Consider the following 17,517-nt stretch of genomic DNA (forward strand, 5'->3'; position numbering starts at 1 on the left):
GGCCCAGCTTCGACTGGGCGGGGACGGGCCGCAAGGTCCCATAGTTACAGCTCCCCCACCGGGAGAGGTTTGGGGCGCGCTCTGGCAGGCGGAGCAACTCCCTCCTGGGCTGGGGGTGCCGGGTGACCTGGGCTCTTGAGGTGAGAAACCTGTAAAGCCTCGCCGAGAAGGGGTCCTGCGCTGTTGAGGTTTTGGGTGACAGGCCTCTACTCACAGCCCCCCTTTTGGTGGGCCCCCAGGGTAGTTGGGGTCTTGTCTTAGGTGGCTCAAGATGGAGGGTTTGGGAGGCTCAGCAAAACTGCCCCTGGGCAAGGAAGGGCCCAGTAGTCCTGAGAGGGGCCCGTGGGACCACCCCTATCACCTGCCAGGGACCAGGGTAACATCCCACCCCTCCCCCAGTGCAGGGCTCGCGGCCTGGAAAGAATGTACAGCTGACAGAGAACGAGATCCGTGGTCTGTGCCTCAAATCCCGGGAGATTTTCCTGAGCCAGCCCATTCTTCTGGAGCTGGAAGCCCCGCTCAAGATCTGTGGTGAGCCTCTGCCCAGGCATCTTTGGCTTCCTGAAATTGGCATCACCCCTGTTCCCAAAATTCCTGGATCCCTCCTCCCTCGAGCCCATTCCTGGCCCTGGGTTCAAGTTTCCACTTTACACCTAGCTTACCAGATGCCCTGGTCACAGGTGATATCCATGGCCAGTATTACGACCTTCTGAGGCTGTTTGAGTATGGTGGCTTCCCTCCAGAGAGCAACTACCTCTTCTTGGGGGACTATGTGGACCGGGGCAAGCAGTCTTTGGAGACCATCTGCCTGCTGCTGGCCTATAAGATCAAGTACCCTGAGAATTTCTTCCTTCTCCGAGGGAACCACGAGTGCGCCAGCATCAACCGAATCTACGGCTTCTATGATGAGTGTGAGTGGTCTGAGCATTGAGGGCTGCCCAGGGCTGGTACTGTTTGTTCTGCTCTTCATGGAGCCCTCACAGCTTCCTGGACTATAAGGTGGTCAGTTAGTCTCTCTGTGCAGCCCTCGCTGCTCTGGAGCCTGACTCTCAGGATGGGTATGGTGAATGGATGCTGCTACGGGGCTGCCTGTTAGCTAATGCTTCACCCCAGGGCTGTGGTGACACTTGTCACCAGACATATGTTTCTTTAGCATTTAGATGCCTGTGTAGACCAGATTGTGTTAGCCTGAAGTGGAGATAAACCAGACTTGGTTTTGACCTGGGCCTGCTCATGGGTTGGGAGTGTCTCCCAACCCTAAGATCAGACCAGACTGGAACTTGAGTGCCTCTGGACCCAGGTGCTTTAGAATTACTCTCCAGATGCTGATGCGGTGGCGCCAGGGTCTTGAGCCTTCCTTGCCTTCCATTCTCTTCTCCCAGCTACTGGTACGCCTGAATAGCCGACTGCCTTGGAAGGCCCTGAGAGCCAGGCTGAGGGTGGGGTGGGCAGGTCTCCCCATGAGCTATCTCCTTCCCCTGGGCAGGCAAGAGACGCTACAACATCAAATTATGGAAAACCTTCACTGACTGCTTCAACTGCCTGCCCATTGCTGCCATTGTGGACGAGAAAATCTTCTGTTGCCATGGAGGTGAGGGTGGTTGTGGGGTGCTTGCTGAGAGAATACCAGGCCACATCCCTGGGGTGTTGGAGCAAAACCCTTAGAAGACTGTGTTCCGAGTCTCTTGAAGCAGCTTCGTGTCATCTTTGATATCAGTTTTTGCAGAAAATTACCCCACACCCATTAGGCTGCACTCTTTCCTGTTGTGGCATTCAGTATCCTGCATGAAACTCAGTTGTCTCCTTTCTCTAGGGAGCTCTGTGCTTCTTGAAGACAGGGACATCTCTCTCTGCTTGTATTTGGGACTTGAAAAAGCTCCAGGGGGGATGAGTTCTGCCTGCCTGGGCTCCCAGGGGTCCAGCAGAGGGCTCAAGTGGTAGTGTGAATGGTAAGGCTGATTCCTAGAGGCTTCGTGGAGGAGGGATCCCTTGTTTTGAGGTTTAAAAATGTCCCATCCTGGGCTGGTGATTTAGCTCAGTGGTTCCACTGCCAGGTTGCAAGCACAAGGTCCTGCGTTTGATCCCTGGTACCAAAAATAAAAGCGTCCCATACTATCCCTCCAGGCCTGTCCCCAGACCTACAGTCTATGGAGCAGATTCGGCGCATCATGCGGCCCACAGACGTGCCTGATCAAGGCCTGCTGTGTGACCTGCTGTGGTCTGACCCTGACAAGGACGTGCAGGGCTGGGGCGAGAATGACCGCGGTGTCTCCTTTACCTTTGGGGCTGAGGTGGTGGCCAAGTTTCTGCATAAGCATGACTTGGACCTCATCTGCCGTGCACACCAGGTGGGCTGGCAGTCCCGGGTCAGGGCAGAAAGGGGGAATGGGGAGTCTAGACTCAGACCTGATTGTTCCTATCCTCTTCCAGGTGGTGGAAGATGGTTATGAATTCTTTGCCAAGCGGCAGCTGGTAACACTTTTCTCAGCTCCTAATTACTGTGGCGAGTTTGACAATGCTGGTGCCATGATGAGTGTGGACGAGACCCTCATGTGCTCCTTCCAGGTGGGCCCTGCAGAAGGGGCTGGTGGGTCCTGCGGCTTAGCACGAGACTGACGAAACCTTTCTATTTCAGATCCTCAAGCCCGCTGACAAGAACAAGGGGAAGTACGGGCAGTTCAGTGGCCTGAACCCTGGAGGCCGACCCATTACCCCACCCCGCAACTCCGCCAAAGCCAAGAAATAACCTCCGTGTGCTACCCCGCCACCCCAGATGGATTGATTGTAAAGAAATCATGCTGCCACTGGGGGTCGAAAGGCCCCTCAGGCCCACCCATCATGGGGGACATGGAGCCTTGGTTTATTTTTTTCTTTTTTAATGAATCAATAGCAGCGTCCAATCCCCCAGGGCTCCCTCCCACCTGCAATTGTGGTGGCTGCAAGCGGGATCCTGGGGCTGAGGCTGCAGCTCAGGGCAATGGCAGGCCAGACTGTGGGTTTCCAGCCGTGCTTGGCCACAGGGCTGGCAGCCGGATCCTGGGGCAACCCATCTGGTCTCTTGAATAAAAGTCAAAGCTGGATTCTCGCCATGGCCTCTGTCTCCCTTGTCTTAAACACTGGGCCTGGCAGCCCTTTGCCCAAAGCCACTTGGGAGATCACATTTGCTGGACATAGGCCCAGCCAGGACATCCCAGGCATATATTCAGGCCCAGAGGTTCTTAGAATTCCAAGCCAGAGCCAAACAATACTGGGAAAGCAAGACAGTCTGTGCCAGGGTGTTCCAGAGGTATACCCAATGCTTGAGGGAGGGTGGCTCATGATTGGCAGAAAGGGTAGGAGGGTGATGATCAGGGGTTACAGCCCCACTGTGATTTTCTCTTAGAGAGGTGAGCCTAAAGGTGGGCTTCTGGCTCCAGCCAAATGGCTGGAGACTGGTAAAGGAGAGGTGAAGCACCTTCTATCAGGTGAAGGCTTGGCACCAGGCCTGGGAAGAGACGTGACTGACTGCAAGATGAGGGTGAGACGACAGGACCCAGGCCAAGCATGGTCAGTCGGGCAGCTCTGCAGTAAGACAGCCAAATGGAGCTTTTTGGGAAGGAGCAGAACTGTCAGCTCAGCTCCAGCCAGCCCTTCTATCATCCCCAGCACTGAGACCTAGCCCTGCCACACTGGCTGGGGCTTCTAGTCCATGGGTTTAGGACCCAAGTCAAGTTCAAATTCTTTCTTCAGCCTTCACCATCACTGTCTTCAGCCAGCACAGGGCTGGGCCCCTGGGGAGAGTGTATGGGGTCTAGGATGGAGCCAAAGAACAGTGAGCGGAACTGGAAAGAGAACAGAGGAGGTAGATAGAGTGAGCCTGGAGGCTGCTTCCTCACCTCCAGTCCCTGCCCCCTACCTCCAGCCCCTACCTTCTTGGGTGGGGGAGTGCCAGGCACTGGACCGGGTTCAGCTTCATCATCCTCTTCCTCTGAGTGGGGGCCAGGTGTAAGGGAGACTGAGGGCAGTGCCTGTAAGCCCTCACTACCTACAGTGGTTTCCATGGCAATCATGTAAGAGTCAATGTCGTCACTGGCAAAATCATCCTGGTGGGGTGTGCTGTAGGCAGAGATAGAGATCAGCAAGGAATAGGGAGAGAAGGGGTTCAAGGCAGGCTCCACCTCAGAGGGCTGAGAGGGCTTTGGGGCCTCAAGACTGCTGGTTAGCTCTTGGTTTTATTACTTCCTGATTTGGCTAGAGAGGGGAGGATGCAGGAGTTAAGTGGGGGCTTCCTGGAGGGGGTTGGTCTGCAATCTCTTTGATCACAGTTCAGGTAGGGGCCTCAGGGAGGCATCCAGAGGGTTAGTATAACCTAGCTGGGGGAAGGGAGCAGCAAGTTCTTTGAGCAGGCCACTTGGGGCCCTAGCCCCCACCTTCCCAGGGGGCAGAAGCTGGAGTGCACTGCACCCCAGGGATCCACCGGGCAGGGGTCCAGACCAAACTTCCTCTGCTTCCACTACGCTGGGCTCATCCTCAACCCACCTGCCCTTCCAGCCACCTGTTTCCCCCACCCCAGCCAGCTCCCTGCCTCCCAACAGTTCTTTCCCTCCTTGGCCTGGGAGAAGGCTCAGAGGGGAGGCCTCAGCCAGAAAGGAAGCCAGTGAGACCTTGGGGATGCTTCCCTGGGTGGGAGGGGTCTCTGAATACAGCTGACCATGAAGCCTGAGCCTGCCGGGCCAGCCAGCCAGCCACGAGCACTGCAGAGCTAGGAACTGACAGGAAGTTATGTGTGTTGGGGGAAGGTATGGAAGCTAGAAGCAGCAGGCTCAGCGTAGGGTGTAAAGGGATGAAAGGAAGAGTGGGTGGGCAATGCCCTCACCTGTGAGCCTGCAGCTGACGCACTGGCTGGTGGAGCTCTGAAGAGCCCAGGTCCTGTGAGTGTGGGTCCAGCTCTAGGAGTGTGGCCAAGACAAAGTGGCCATCCAGCAGAGAGTCCTCAATGGTAAAGATGGCTGGCCTGAGCATAGGACAAACACCCAACCTAGGTTACTCCACTCAGCTCCTGGCATCCCAGAACCCTCCCGCTCCTGTCACAGGCTAGGAATTACCTGCCTGGGGCATCAAAGTGAATGCTCAGAGGCAAGTTTGCTGACTCTGCAAAGCTCAGGAGCCCCTGGGAGGGAAGAAGCAGGGCAGTGAGACCCTGGGCTGGGCAGGACAGGGTGGTGAGTGGGAGAAGAGGGTGAGCTTACCCGGAATTCCTTAAGGCAGAAAGTGATAGCTACTCCTTCTGGGGCCTGCAACTGCTGGAAATCCTCCTCCCCAATGCTCATTTCAGTCACCATGGCTTTGACGGTGCTGTCTGTGGGGCCAAGCACAGTAGGAACCTGGGCTCCTGGTTCCCTGGGACCTGATCCCCTCCCAACTCCAACTCTGTTCAATCCCAGGACCTATCTAGCTCTCTCACCTGCCTCCTCCTCCTGGTAGCTGCGCAGAATGACCCGGCGGCCATGGCCAATGCCCAGAGTCACTTCAGCCAGCGCAGGAGGGAAGGGCAGAACAGCCTCTCCCAGGATCCTGTGAGGAAGACAAAGCATCACATCAAAGGCTCACCCCTGCCAGGGGCTTTGCTCTCAGAAAACCCGAGGGAGTGACATACACATGTACACGTGGTGTACAGCCTAGCATACCTTGAGAAGTACAGGACGGGATGAGCAAGATGTGATCCCACACAGTAAGAGGAATAGAGCAAACAAAAGCATAGCCCACAGAAGGTGGCTGGGCAAGCAGCACAGCTACATGTAGGGGTAGGACACCACTCATGCCATCTCCAGAAACTCGAGTTTCAGGGCCCTTAAATGCTTGTCTTCTAAGAATTCATGCCGCTAAATATTTACAAATAAAACATCATTTGGATTTTACCTTAAGGCAACTGGGAACAGGAGCTACATCTTTTTCTTTTTAAACATCTACTTCTCTATATATTTAAAATTATTCATAAGAGAAGCAAGTGTTCATTTCTTTTTAAAAGGGAGAGAAAAATATGACTCGAATGCAAACCAAGATGACCCTCTTTCTCTAATCAAAGGAATCCTGATCATTGAAGACTCCACAGACCCTGGGAAAGGAGCTATCAGGACCTGAAGGGACTTCTGGACTTTGGGCTTGCCAAATGCAGCATCCAGCATGGGGAGCCCACTCTTCTCTAAGATGGTTCTCAGGGCCTTCGCCTCTGAAGCCCCCATTCCCTAGGCCCTGCACAGCTCCACTCTCACGGTAGATTATTAGCAGCCCTCTTGGACCCTCACCTCACCTCCTGCCTTGGCCTAGGGATTCCTGAAAGCAAAAGCCCAGAATTTAGGAGAATGGGGACACGGCCCAGAAGGAGCTCTTTGAACCCCAAGGTTTAGGACAGATCTTCAGGATTGCTCAGGTCAAACAAGAGAGGTGATGGCCAGCTACAGATGCACTCCCTGATAAGTGGAATCAGAATGGGTGCAAGTGGTAAGTAGCAAGCCAGAGCTTAAGGGAAGGAGAAAGCAGGCTCCTACAGAGTGAGGAAAACCCACACTTACCTCTTTTCCACACCAGCCCCTATTTTTTTGTTTGTTGTTTTTGCTTTTTTGAGACAGGGTCTCACAAGTAGTTCAGGCTGGCCTTGAACTCACTATGTACCCCAGGCTGGCCTCAAATTTGCAACAATTCTTCTGCCTAAGCCTCCTGAGTGCTGGGACTACAGGCATGCACCACAATGCCTGGTTCCAGCCCCTACTTTGAAAGAGCCAGTAAGGACCCACAAGCACCCGGAGGTTCACAGAAACCACAGAGGATGAAAAATGTTCCTTCTTAGTTCACCCTGGGAGGCCCAAAGAAGGAAGAAAGAGACCCAAGCTGAATTTGTGGCAAGGGTGTACTCACCGTGCAGGGGCACGGAGCACATGGGGGCATGAGGCTGGATTGAAGACCGCCTGTAGGGATTCACAGTCCTGGAAGGACAGGTTATGAGTCTTCCTCACTCCTGGATGGGCAGACAGTGTTCTCAGTAGTCCTTACCAACCTTCTTCCCAAACCCCAAGGACCCCTTAGCTGGCCAGCTGCCTACTTACCATACTTGCAGTGCAGCTGGACCACCAGGCAGCTGCTCCTGTCATTAAGGGAAATGCAGCATTTTTCCACTGTCTTCTCCAGCATCACCAGAGAGCGGAAGATGGACAGGAAGGACTAAGAAAAGAGGAGATAGCAACCTAGCACTGTGACTCCACCAACCAGCTCTTACTTCCCTCATAGGCCCTGGCTCACCAATGCTCTCATATGTAATATATGGAAAGGGGCACACTTCCAGGCCTTCCTCCCCACTTTGGTTTTTTGAGACAGGGTCTCACTATGTAGTTGAGACTGACCTGAAACTCACTATGTAGCCCAGGCTGGTCTCGAACTCACAGCGATCCTCCTGCTGGGATTACAAGTGCGCAGCACCATGCCCGGCCTTCCAGGCTTTTTTTACACTGCCCACTCTGCTTAGAAAGCCTTGAAAGACCTATTTACTGTTCTTGATCAGCGTGAATGCCATCACTCTCTCCAGGTCTCTGGTGTCAGTTGTGCTCTCCACAGCTCCCATTACCCTGTGTGGGTGTCCTCACTGTGCCCCTCACTGCATTCTGCATAGGACTGTTACTCCTAGATAGCATCTGCAGAGTGCCCAGAGTGCGGCAGTGCCAGCTGTTGCTGAAAGGTCTCACCTTCATCAGGATTTTGCAGCGCTGCAGGTCCTGCCCACCGGTAGCTGCCTGGTACTGCTGGAAGAAGAGTGGGGCAAAGAGGAAGCAGGCATAGGCAGAGCGGGAAGAGTTCACTGTCCGGAGGGTGAGCTGGCCCACAAAACAAGGGAAGGGGACAGTTAGGACAGGGACAGGCCGAGCCCTCTGGCTTGATTTTGGTCACACTTGCCCTTTGGTGATCACAGGTCCCCTTGCTCCAGCATGTGCTGAAACCCTCCTTCCCCCTTGGAGTCAGTCTGTAATGCAGTTTCTCTATGCAGCCTTCGCAGAATGCCTCTGTATTGCTCCTACCACCACTGATGAGTACGTCCTGCCCTTGTCCCTAGTCACTGTACGTTTCAGAGTGTGTAAGTGTACCCTGTGCACTCATTGGCCTGGGACGAAGACAAGGCCCAAAGTGACGCCCCAACAGCCAGGCACGACCATCCTGCCCAGAGTGGAGAAGGATTAATCCAGGCTACCTGATCCCAGCTGGAATCCACCCGCCCCTATTCCCAGTCCCTCACCCCATCATCCAAGGGTTCCAGGTAGAGCTCATCCCCAATGCGGGACAGGGAGTGGACGGCCTTGCCCAGCACTGCGGGGAGAAGGGCAGAAACATTAGGCTGGTTCCCCCAGGGTAGCTCACGTGCCCGCCGCCAGGCAGGCTGTAACTCACCCTTCACGTTGCTGCCCGTCACCAAGCACTTCATGCTGCCTCCAGAACTGCATCTGGGCCTAGCTTACAACGGGACTGAGAGCTGGAGCTGGCCGCGGCAAACACACGCGCGAAACACACGCGCGAGGTCTCAGGGGCTACCCCAGAAGCTCTGGCTTCCCTTCCCGCGCACCGCCCCCGGCCAGCTCCGCCTCCGCCTTCTTATTGGTCCACACTCTGGCGCCTCCGTCACGTGAGAAAAACGCTCGCAGGCTCCGCCGTCACGTGACAGAGTCAGCTAGCTGGGCCGGCCCAATCATGTGACGCGGAAGCTGAGGGTCTCCAAAACTGGCGGCGTCTCAGTCTCCAGGTTTATCTCTGGCTGCTGGAACTATGGTGCTGGGCTGGGCGCACTGCGGGCCGCTCACCGGAACTCGAAGGGCAGAGAGGATACCGCTTAAAGGCGCCAAGTGCATCTGCGATGGACTGAACACTGGGCTCGGAGTCAGAGCTGGAGCGGCAGGCCGTCCTGAGTCACTCATTTCACTTTCTGGGTGTCTGTCAGGGGATTCCAGGGTCGAAAGAAGATCGTCCTGTGGAGCCGGGGACTCGGATGCAAGCAGCAACCACCATCTCCCAAAAGAGGTTGCAGTAATTTGGTGCCGGAGTGTGGAGTGGAAAGGGAGTTCTTTCTGATCTCAAGAATCTGTTATTGATCCTCTTCATTGATACTTGAAGAAAGGACAAGCTTCTCTGGGCAGAACCGGGTTGAAGGGTGCACCCAGAGGAGAAACTAACAAGAGCAGAGGCTCAGCGTTGCCTGGGGCTCCTGCATGAGAAAGGCCTGTGAGCCTTGTTACAGAGGGGTGCGGGCTACCCGAAAGTTAGGAAGGCCTCTGGAAAGTCCTGTAGATAGTTTAGGAGGAATTTTGGTTCTGTGCGTTTTCTACAGACCTCAGACTGTGAGGGAATTATCGGCTGAAGTGTTTCTTCCCCTTGCTCTGGGCCATGTGTAGGAGGGAAGTCCTGAAGACTGCTGGCTGTGTTCCCCGCAGCAGCATGCTTTATGGTTCTTGGAAGAGTCCTGGAGGATCCCTAGTTTCCTATCAGGCCAGTTTATACCATACTCCTCTGGTTTTGAGGGCAGGCTGAGATTTGGCCTTACCACCACCTTCCCCCTCCCCTAGTCCGATCCTTCAGTGGGTCCTGACTGCTCTACCTGTCACACAGGTGGCAATTTGGCGCTCCTCTTAGCTCTCCATGGCTCACACGTGACTTGGGCCGCCATTCTCTCATCTGCGTGACCCTGCCCCAGCCAGTTCACTCTCCACAGCAAGAGTGACCTTCCTAAACTGGGAACTGTGACACTCACCTTCAATTGGCTTTAATCCCAGGTACTCAGGAGGCTGCAGCGGTGTCATAAATTCAAGGCCAGCTTGGGCAATTTAGCAAGAACCTGTTTCAAAAGGGTTTGGGGTGTAACTTCAGTGGTAGAACATTTGCCTAGCATGTACAAGACCCTAGGTTTAATCTGTGTTGTTTTTTTTTTTAAAGTGACCTTCCTAAAACGTTGTTATGCTTCTCCCCTGTTTACGTGCTCTAGTGGTTGCCATAAAACTCTTTGGACCCTGGACTTTTACCCTGTGGCTACTAAGTCACAGCACGTTTACCAGGAACCAGCAGGAAGAATTCCACACCGGGAGGCATCCAGGTCAGGGGTACAAACGCAAGGCAGTGTTCAAACCCCATAGCAACTTTAGCCCGGTCCTCAGCCTGGCCTCCACCGTCAGGCCTCAGGGCCTTGCTCATGCTGTGTCCTTGCATCTGACCAGCACTGCAAGACCCACTGAGGCTTTCCATTTTCTCTGTGATCTCCCAGCAAGATGAGTTATTGTCAATCTGCAGTGTAGAAAGCAAGGTTTGGAAGAAACTGATAGATTCTTGCAAGGCCCATACAGTTTAGGAGCTAGGATTCAAATACACAACTTTGGATACTAACTCCCTCGCTCACTAGTTTAGTCCCTGTGTGCCTCGGTTTACTCTTCTGGAAAATGGGATGATAATGATACCTGCATGCCAGGTGTGGTGGTGCGCGCCTGTCATCCCAGTACTAGGGAGGCTGAGGCAGGAGGATTGCTGGAAATTCGAGGCCAGCCTGGGCTATATAATGAATTCAAGTCCAGCCTGAACTGTATAGTGAGACTCTGTCTGAAAAACAAAACAAAAACACAGTCTTACAAGGCACGGTGGTACATTCCTGTAATTCTAACACTCTGGGAGGCTGAGGAAGCCCAGCCTGCATAACTTATTGGGACTCTGTCTCAAAATAAAAAAGTGGCAGGGAGCCTGAGTATATAGCTCAGTGCAAGATTCCTGGGTTCAATCCCCAGAACCACAAAAGCAAAAGAAACTGTGGAGCCGGGCATGTGGTGCATGCCTGTAATCCCAGCACTCGGGAGGCTGAGGCAGGAGGATCACTGTGAGTTCAAGACCAGCCTGGGCTACGTAGTGAGTTCCAGGTCACTCCCAACTACATAGTATGACCCTGTCTCAAAAACCAAAAAACCAAAAAAAAAAAAAAAAAAAAGAAAGAAACTGCCATAGCCTTAGCTATTCACTTCCTTACCATTTTTTCCTCTCCAGTACAGCCTTCCAACCTTCATGCCCAGTGCCAAACACAAGGCTCCCAGAGGGCAGGAAAAGGGAAGGTTTCCACCAGTCATGTATCTGCTCCTGACACCTCTAGTGCTACAAGATCTTGTCACCCTGAGGTCTTTGGCCATGGGGAGAGAGGAAGGCAGACATTAATACTTTTGGGCTTCTAATCCTCAATCAGCTTCCCAACCCTTCCCAAAAGTAGAAAATAATCTGAATCTTCTATAGGGTTTAGAAACCAGAAAGGAGCCGAGCCAGGAGATCTGGGTTTCCTGTCGGATTCAGCACCCACTTGCTGTGTGACTTTGCCTAGGGCTGCCTCATCTGAGTACTGTGCTGGGGGAGGACAGGGAAGCAATAGGACACTCCCTGAAACCCTTCTAACTTGACGGAGAGGCCCAGAGGCTCTCAGAGAGGCCCCGGATTTCTCAGTGCCCTTATCCACCTGCAGCACTGAAGAGGAGCTGATGCTGTAGCTGGTGTCCCGCTTCTTGCTTTCTGCACCCCAGGCTGTGGGGCTGGAAGGGAGCTCTGCCGGGCATGCAGTGGGCACATACAGTTATGCACTTTAGGCCCAGAATGGAAGGTGCACAGTTAGGAAGGAGGAGCTCAGAGGCATTGGAAATTGTTAGGCAGAGGATAGATATGGGGAACCAAAGAGGACTTGGGTCTGTGCTAAAGGACAGGAGACCTGGACGTAGCTCCAGCCCTGTTTATAGGTGACCTCAAGCAAGCTAGGGGACATCTCTGCACCTCAGGGTTCTTTTTTTTTTTGTTGTTGTTGACAGGGTCATCCTGTGTAGCCCAGGCTGGCCTCAAACTCATAGTGATCTTCCTGCCTCAGCCTCCTGAGTGCTGGGATTATAGGTGTGTGCCACGACCTATAAACAGCTTTCACTTGTTTTTTCCTCAATAAAATGAAGCAGTTGGATGAGATAATCTCTCAATTCTTTTAAACCTCAAACTTCCACTGTCTTTGCCACATCCTGTTAGAGGTGGCCTCCTACAAATAGGTAAGTCTGTGAATGTGTGTTAGGGGTGAGAGAGAATGGAAGAAGGTGGCTACCATTTCAGATTTGTTTTGTTTTGTTTTTGAGACAGGGTCTCACTATGTAGGTGAGATTGACCTGGAACTCACTAGCCCAGGCTGGTCTCGAACTCACAGCGATCCTTCTGCCTCAGCCTCCCGAGTGCTGGGATTACAGGCGCCATTTCAGATTTTTAAATACTTATCTGTTGGGAAATTTCTTCCCTTCAGCCACTCATTATTACCCCAATAGTCAAGGCTGAAGTCATAGGACGTCAAAGCCTGGGACACTGGTACTCAGGAATTCACTTATTCAATGAATAGTAGATGCACTTTTCTAAGTATGAGAAAGAGTATGAGACAAAGGTCCCTGCTCTCATGGGCTTCTACCTTGGTGGGAGAAGATAGTCAACCAGATGAATGAGTCAGTCACATGGTGCAAAGAGGGTGGCAGGTGCTATGGGGAAAAAGGAAGCCCAAAGAGGGAGAGAGGAGTGTTGGGGAAGAAGGACTGAATAGCATTGCTGGGCCGGCTTGCTGAGAAGTAGATAGTTGCACAGAGACCTGCAGGAGGGAAGGGGGTGTGGCATGCAGACATCTGCTGAAGAGTAGTGAGGGCAGAGGGGAATGGCCAGTGCCAGGGCTGCGAGTGGGGGTTTGCCTGAGCAGTGCGGTATCAAGGTTCCTGAGCTGGAAGGGGCTTCTGCCTACTGGGGGACACATATTCATTAAAGAATTACTATATTAGTCAGCTTTCCTCAGCAGAGACACAGTGTTCAACATTTGCAACTTAGAAGAAAAGATGCTTGTTTCTGCTCACAGTTTCCAAGGTTCAGTCCATGGTCATCTGGTTCCAAGGCAGAAATTGCATTGCAAAATGGCCTGACAGAGGGAAGTTACTCAACCCATGGCAGCCAGGAAGCAGAGAGAAGGCGGCAGCTGGGAACAATCTGGAGGACTTAGAGGTGATGCCCCCAGTGACTTTTCTCCAAGTGGATCTCATCTCTTTTTTTTTTTTTTTTTTTTTTTTTTTTTGGTATCAGGGATCGAACTCGGGACCTTGCACTTGTGAGACAGGCAGCGGAACCACTGAGCTAGATCCCCTGAATCTCATCTTCTAATAGCACATTTAGCTATGTGGCCTCATCCATGAATGAATCCACTGATGAGTATAGCACCCCCATGATCCAATAACCTTCCAAAAGCCCCATTTCGGAACACATGAGCTTTGGAAGCATAACAATCACCAAAGTCAATAGGAAGTTACACCCTGGAGAAAGACCAAGGACGACAGCTCCGTGGGCAGTGGGAGCGCGCCACTGAGCAGACTCAGTTGGGGAGGCTTCCGGAGAAACAGCTGTAAGAAGGCAAGGCTTTGAGAATGAGTTGACCAGAAGAGCACACTCACTGAGGAGTAGATGAGGGATTGTGCCAGCACTATTCTGCCTCTGCCTGGGATTTCCTGCACAGCCCTCCTCGTAGACATAAGAGCACAGGTGGGATTACTCCTGGTGGGAGTTTTGCCAGATTGGTGTAACTAAAAGGTAGAGGGTTTGTGGGGTGGTAGTTGACTGTGATTTGTCTTGATACAGTCAGTGCACACACAGGAAATGGTGTTTGTGTGCTTACTCTGGGGTAACTAAACTGATAGTGCCTGGGCAGCTGGCTGGTGGGGTACCGTGTGGCCTGCTTGTGATATATATGTGGTCCACCAGGTGCTTCCAGCCCCCCACTGCCAAACCCTGCTAGGCCCTTCTAGTTCTGCAGTATTTCTCCCAACAATAAGAACAATGTTTGGCTCATAGTAATGGTTTAAAATGTCTGTGCCAAATAACTAAAGAGTATGAATTCACAGGTTTTACAAGACTCGAACCCAGGTTTATCTGCAGAGGTGCAGAATGAGGGTCTAGCTGCCAGTCTGCCTAGATCTGAATCCTGACTTTCTTAGTTACAAGGTGTGTAAAAATGGACAGTTGCTGCTGTTCTCCAGACTTCAGATTCCTAATCCGTAAATTGGAGGAAATGATTGCCTCTACCTCAAAAGGGTTACCATGAGGATTCATTTAGTTCACATCACAAAGCTCTCTGTATCTGCTGCTGGCATTGCTATTCAAGTGATGGCCGTGTCCTACCACTTCTGTCCTCTGAATCATAGTAGCCTCTCATCAGAACTGGAGACAGACCATTAGAAACTGCATACCAGGAACGCCACAGCAAAGTCTTCTCAACGAAACCGCCTGGTGTGCAGAAACTGGAAAATCCCCTGAGAAGCGTCAGCCCAAGGGAAAGTGGCTCAGAAGGAAGGCTGTCGTCACTGAGCTGCACTAGTGCTGTCCCAAGATTCTGGCCCATAGTGTCCTGGCCTCGCAAGAATGGGAGTGGTTCCCTTCCTCACAAGCTGTTGGGGGCTGACAGGAGATAAGGATGTGCCCACACTGCTAGACACTATACGCAAACGAGGGGCCAGTTCTGTTCAGTCTGCAGGGCTGGAGGTGGAGGGGGGGAGATGGGTTGGAATTTTTTAAACCCACAGTGGGGATGGGAAGGGGAAAGCTCAGGCTTGTACACCAAAACCTGGCATGCTGGAATTACAGGGCCCCCTTGGAGCGCAAGTGAGGTAAGTTTAGGACAAATCAAAGGCAGCATGCTTCACCCAGCAGGGGAGGACACCGATGGAACTCATTACCCCAAGATGTGGTCTCGGCTGGAAATATAAATAGCTTCACAAAAGGTTTAGATAAATCCATGGATGACAGCTCCATTCATGGGTTAGAAGGAGGAGGAGGAGGCTGTTTGGGGCCTGCTGCCCCATTCCCCACCCCCAAGGCATCAGAAAGGCGACCTGGCCTCCCTAAGACCACTCCTAGGCTCCCCTACTAGAGGCAGACTTCTAGCTGTAGGATCCCCAGGAGGCAGTGTTGGTGTTCCTGTGGGCTAGAGCCTGGCCTGAGTCCCCTAGTCCTCTTTTCAATCTCCCCATCCCCTGTTCTGGGGACAAGAGCAGAAGCAGCAGCTCTGGAGAAAAGCACCTTGGCCTGGCTATCCCCACATGGGCCAGCAGAGGGAGACAGACACCGTGTCCCGCCCCAGCTCGAGGCACAGACCCAGCTGACTGCCTGGGTAGGGTCAAGCAAGCTTCCCTGAGAGCCAGCTGTGTGCCCAATTTACCCGAGGCCTCATGGGGGAAGGGCCAGAGAAGGCGTCCTCCTTGGCTGTGATGGGCTTACTGCAGTAGAGATGGGGGGCAGGGAGGAGCTTTCAGGAACTACAGACAGGGTAGGGAGGGGGCTACTAATTACAAGCAGGATAGTTCTGGAATCAGGCTGCCTGCTTATGTGATCTTGTGCTCATTGTATAACTGTGCCTCAGTTTCCCCACAGTAAGATGGCAACTACAGGAGCATCTCAGGAGAACAGTAAAATTGTGTGAAATATTTAAATGCTCTGTTCCAGTGCTGGGCAAGCAGTAAGTGCTCAGGAAAGAGCAGCCAAACAAATCCTCTATGGGCAGGAAGGCCAGAAGTCTTTCCCATATTCTTGGCACTTTGCAATTTACAAAGACCCTTTCAACGGCCAGGGATTTAGCTCAGTGGTTCCACTGCCTGCCTTGCAAGCGCAAGGATCCGAGTTCAATCCCTGTTACCAAAAAAACAAAAAACAAAAAAGCCCCTTTCATTTCATTGTCTCATCTGAGTCTCACCACAACCCTGAAGTCTTTCATAGATTAAGAGAGGCTTACTTGTAAGAGGTGGTGCATCTAGGCTTTCTGATTCCAGAAAATCCAGGAATCTTTCTAGAATTGCTAGCAAGCTAGAGGTTAGAGGAGGCCTGCTCCACTTGGCCTGGTCTGCTCTGAGTTTTTTTAGCAGCCTGCCAACATCTCTGGTCAGTACTGAAGTTACCTTGCCCTCTATCCCATAGCCCTCACACACCTGGTAGGTAGGCTGTATCTCTGTAGATCCCTGCTGCTCATTAACATGTATATAGTAGGTGCTACGGGCAGCTTCTGGAAGGTGACTGGACTGCCAGGTGTGGCGGGCCCAGCTCCTCCCCCCTGTTCCAGGGCAGGTGTGGCCCTCCTCTGCCCCCCTGCCTCTTGTGAAGTCTCCCTGAACATTGACCTCCAGAGCCCTTCATGCACCTTCTTAAAGTCTTGTCTCATTTAACAAGTTTTGCAACCATTAATGGCTGGAACTGTGCAGATGCTTGGTTAGGGACTGTGAGGAAATTCTATTGTGTAACCATTATCCCTGTGTTATAGAGAACTCAGGGATATAGGGGTGCAGTGATTTGCCCAGGGTCCTGCAGCTGTTAGAAGAAGGCCAAGCCCTCTTCCTCTAAGCCTCCAATTCTCTGAGGGGAGAGAAGGGCAGTGACTCAGCGGGGTAGGATAAGGATCTTCCAGCCCAGGGAGAGGTAACCCCACTCCTCTGCCAGGGGAGATGGAGTCACAGAGCCTGAGGCATGGGTTGGCCAGGGCAATGGAACATCCTGAGAGAATGGCAGGGACAGTTCCTGGCGGGTAAGGGAGGAGCCAGGCACCTAGGGGTATCCCTCACGCTCCTGCCCTCTTCACATTCCCTTCATCCAGACATCTGGCTGATGGGGAGAGCCCTGGTGGTGTACTGGAGAAGTAGCAGCAGAACCTGGTGCCTCTAAGTGTCGGGAGAGGATGGGGGTGTCCTTTGGGATGCCTGAGCTGGGCCAGGTATGGGTGGGGGACCCAGTGCAGGGCAGGAGGAGCACTCTGCCCTGGGGTTTCCGCTGACATCACAGCCAGCTCAGGGTGAGACAGGGCCCTCTGGGCTGCTGCTCACTGGAGGGAAAGGGAAAGTGCCCACTCTCCCACCTCTCCTTCTCCTCCTGACCTCAGTGCCCTGGCAGGCACACACCTGCCCATTGCGAGTGTGTGCATGTGCTGGTGGGAAGGAGGGCTCCTCTTAGAGATGCAGAATCCCAGGGGGTGTCCTGGGCTGGACCTTTGCCAGCAAGAGAGTGGGGCCCTCTGGAAGCAGAGGGGAGCCCTTGCTCTACTTCTGCTGGTGGGTGGCCATCTAATGCCCTGCTCATGAGTTGAATACTCATTCCATGGTTCCAGACTCCCTGCTAATAGAATCCAGAATCTGAGCTGAGTGCTACAGCACTCTTTGGGTCTGGCCTCTTGCAGATTCAGGAAGGCCAAGCAAGGCACCTGGCCTGGTATCAGTCAGTTCACATTAGTAGTGGGTGGAGGGCAGGAGAGCTCTGGTTGCCCTCTGCTCCAGACACTGGAAGACTTTTCCGCTCCCAAGGAACATCTGAAGGAATGGCATGTCACTGTAGTCAAACAGTGCTGGGTTCCAGTCCTGGTTCTGTTCTTTGTGTTACCTGAGAGACTTCTCAGTTTCCTCATGTGAAAATACGGAAATGATAGCTCCCGTTTTTTTTTTTTTTTTTTTTTTTTTA

At 52.9% G+C, this 17,517-nt stretch overlaps 2 protein-coding genes and 1 long non-coding RNA gene across 4 annotated transcripts in view; 1 reads left to right on the top strand and 2 right to left on the bottom strand.

The window, feature by feature from the left end:
• Ppp1ca (protein phosphatase 1 catalytic subunit alpha) overlaps positions 1 to 3,021 on the top strand; it is a 4,726-nt gene extending 1,705 nt beyond the window's left edge. Inside the window, exons 2-7 of the mRNA XM_033756820.1 lie at positions 388 to 531; positions 681 to 911; positions 1,487 to 1,591; positions 2,125 to 2,348; positions 2,431 to 2,565; positions 2,636 to 3,021. Coding sequence (XP_033612711.1) covers positions 388 to 531; positions 681 to 911; positions 1,487 to 1,591; positions 2,125 to 2,348; positions 2,431 to 2,565; positions 2,636 to 2,746 — 950 coding nt within the window. The 3' untranslated portion in view covers positions 2,747 to 3,021. The remainder of the gene's footprint in view (positions 1 to 387; positions 532 to 680; positions 912 to 1,486; positions 1,592 to 2,124; positions 2,349 to 2,430; positions 2,566 to 2,635) is intronic.
• A 33-nt stretch (positions 3,022 to 3,054) lies between these two features.
• Rad9a (RAD9 checkpoint clamp component A) lies at positions 3,055 to 9,847 on the bottom strand. Of its 2 annotated transcripts, XM_010635818.3 has the most exons (11): positions 8,413 to 9,847; positions 8,261 to 8,331; positions 7,716 to 7,844; positions 7,083 to 7,197; positions 6,895 to 6,994; positions 5,444 to 5,553; positions 5,229 to 5,338; positions 5,085 to 5,149; positions 4,856 to 4,993; positions 3,909 to 4,095; positions 3,055 to 3,821 (listed from the first exon to the last, which is right to left on the bottom strand). In XM_010635818.3, the coding sequence occupies exons 1-11, from the start codon at positions 8,444 to 8,446 to the stop codon at positions 3,726 to 3,728; spliced, it is 1,155 nt and encodes a 384-aa protein (XP_010634120.1). In that variant the 5' UTR covers positions 8,447 to 9,847; the 3' UTR covers positions 3,055 to 3,725. The 2 variants fall into 2 exon arrangements, with proteins under 2 accessions (XP_010634120.1, XP_010634121.1); XM_010635819.3 differs by lacking the exon at positions 8,261 to 8,331.
• Positions 9,848 to 10,569: 722 nt separating this feature from the next.
• LOC104870286 overlaps positions 10,570 to 17,517 on the bottom strand; it is a 51,909-nt gene continuing 44,961 nt past the window's right edge. The window contains exon 5 of the long non-coding RNA XR_782502.2: positions 10,570 to 10,599. This is a non-coding gene — a long non-coding RNA (uncharacterized LOC104870286). The remainder of the gene's footprint in view (positions 10,600 to 17,517) is intronic.

This window comes from Fukomys damarensis, unplaced genomic scaffold (genome assembly GCF_012274545.1).
Source record: "Fukomys damarensis isolate Sample0158 unplaced genomic scaffold, DMR_v1.0_HiC HiC_scaffold_27, whole genome shotgun sequence".
Lineage (NCBI taxonomy): Eukaryota > Metazoa > Chordata > Mammalia > Rodentia > Bathyergidae > Fukomys > Fukomys damarensis.

Excerpts from the sequence above, each read along its gene's own strand:
- Rad9a (XM_010635818.3), bottom strand. The coding sequence starts at position 8,446 with ATGAAGTGCTTGGTGACGGGCAGCAACGTGAAGG. Across the intron at positions 7,198-7,715 it reads GCTGCAAAATCCTGATGAAG|TCCTTCCTGTCCATCTTCCG; the intron begins GTGAGACCTTTC and ends CTCTTTTCTTAG. Across the intron at positions 4,994-5,084 it reads CACTTTGATGCCCCAGGCAG|GCCAGCCATCTTTACCATTG; the intron begins GTAATTCCTAGC and ends TCCTATGCTCAG.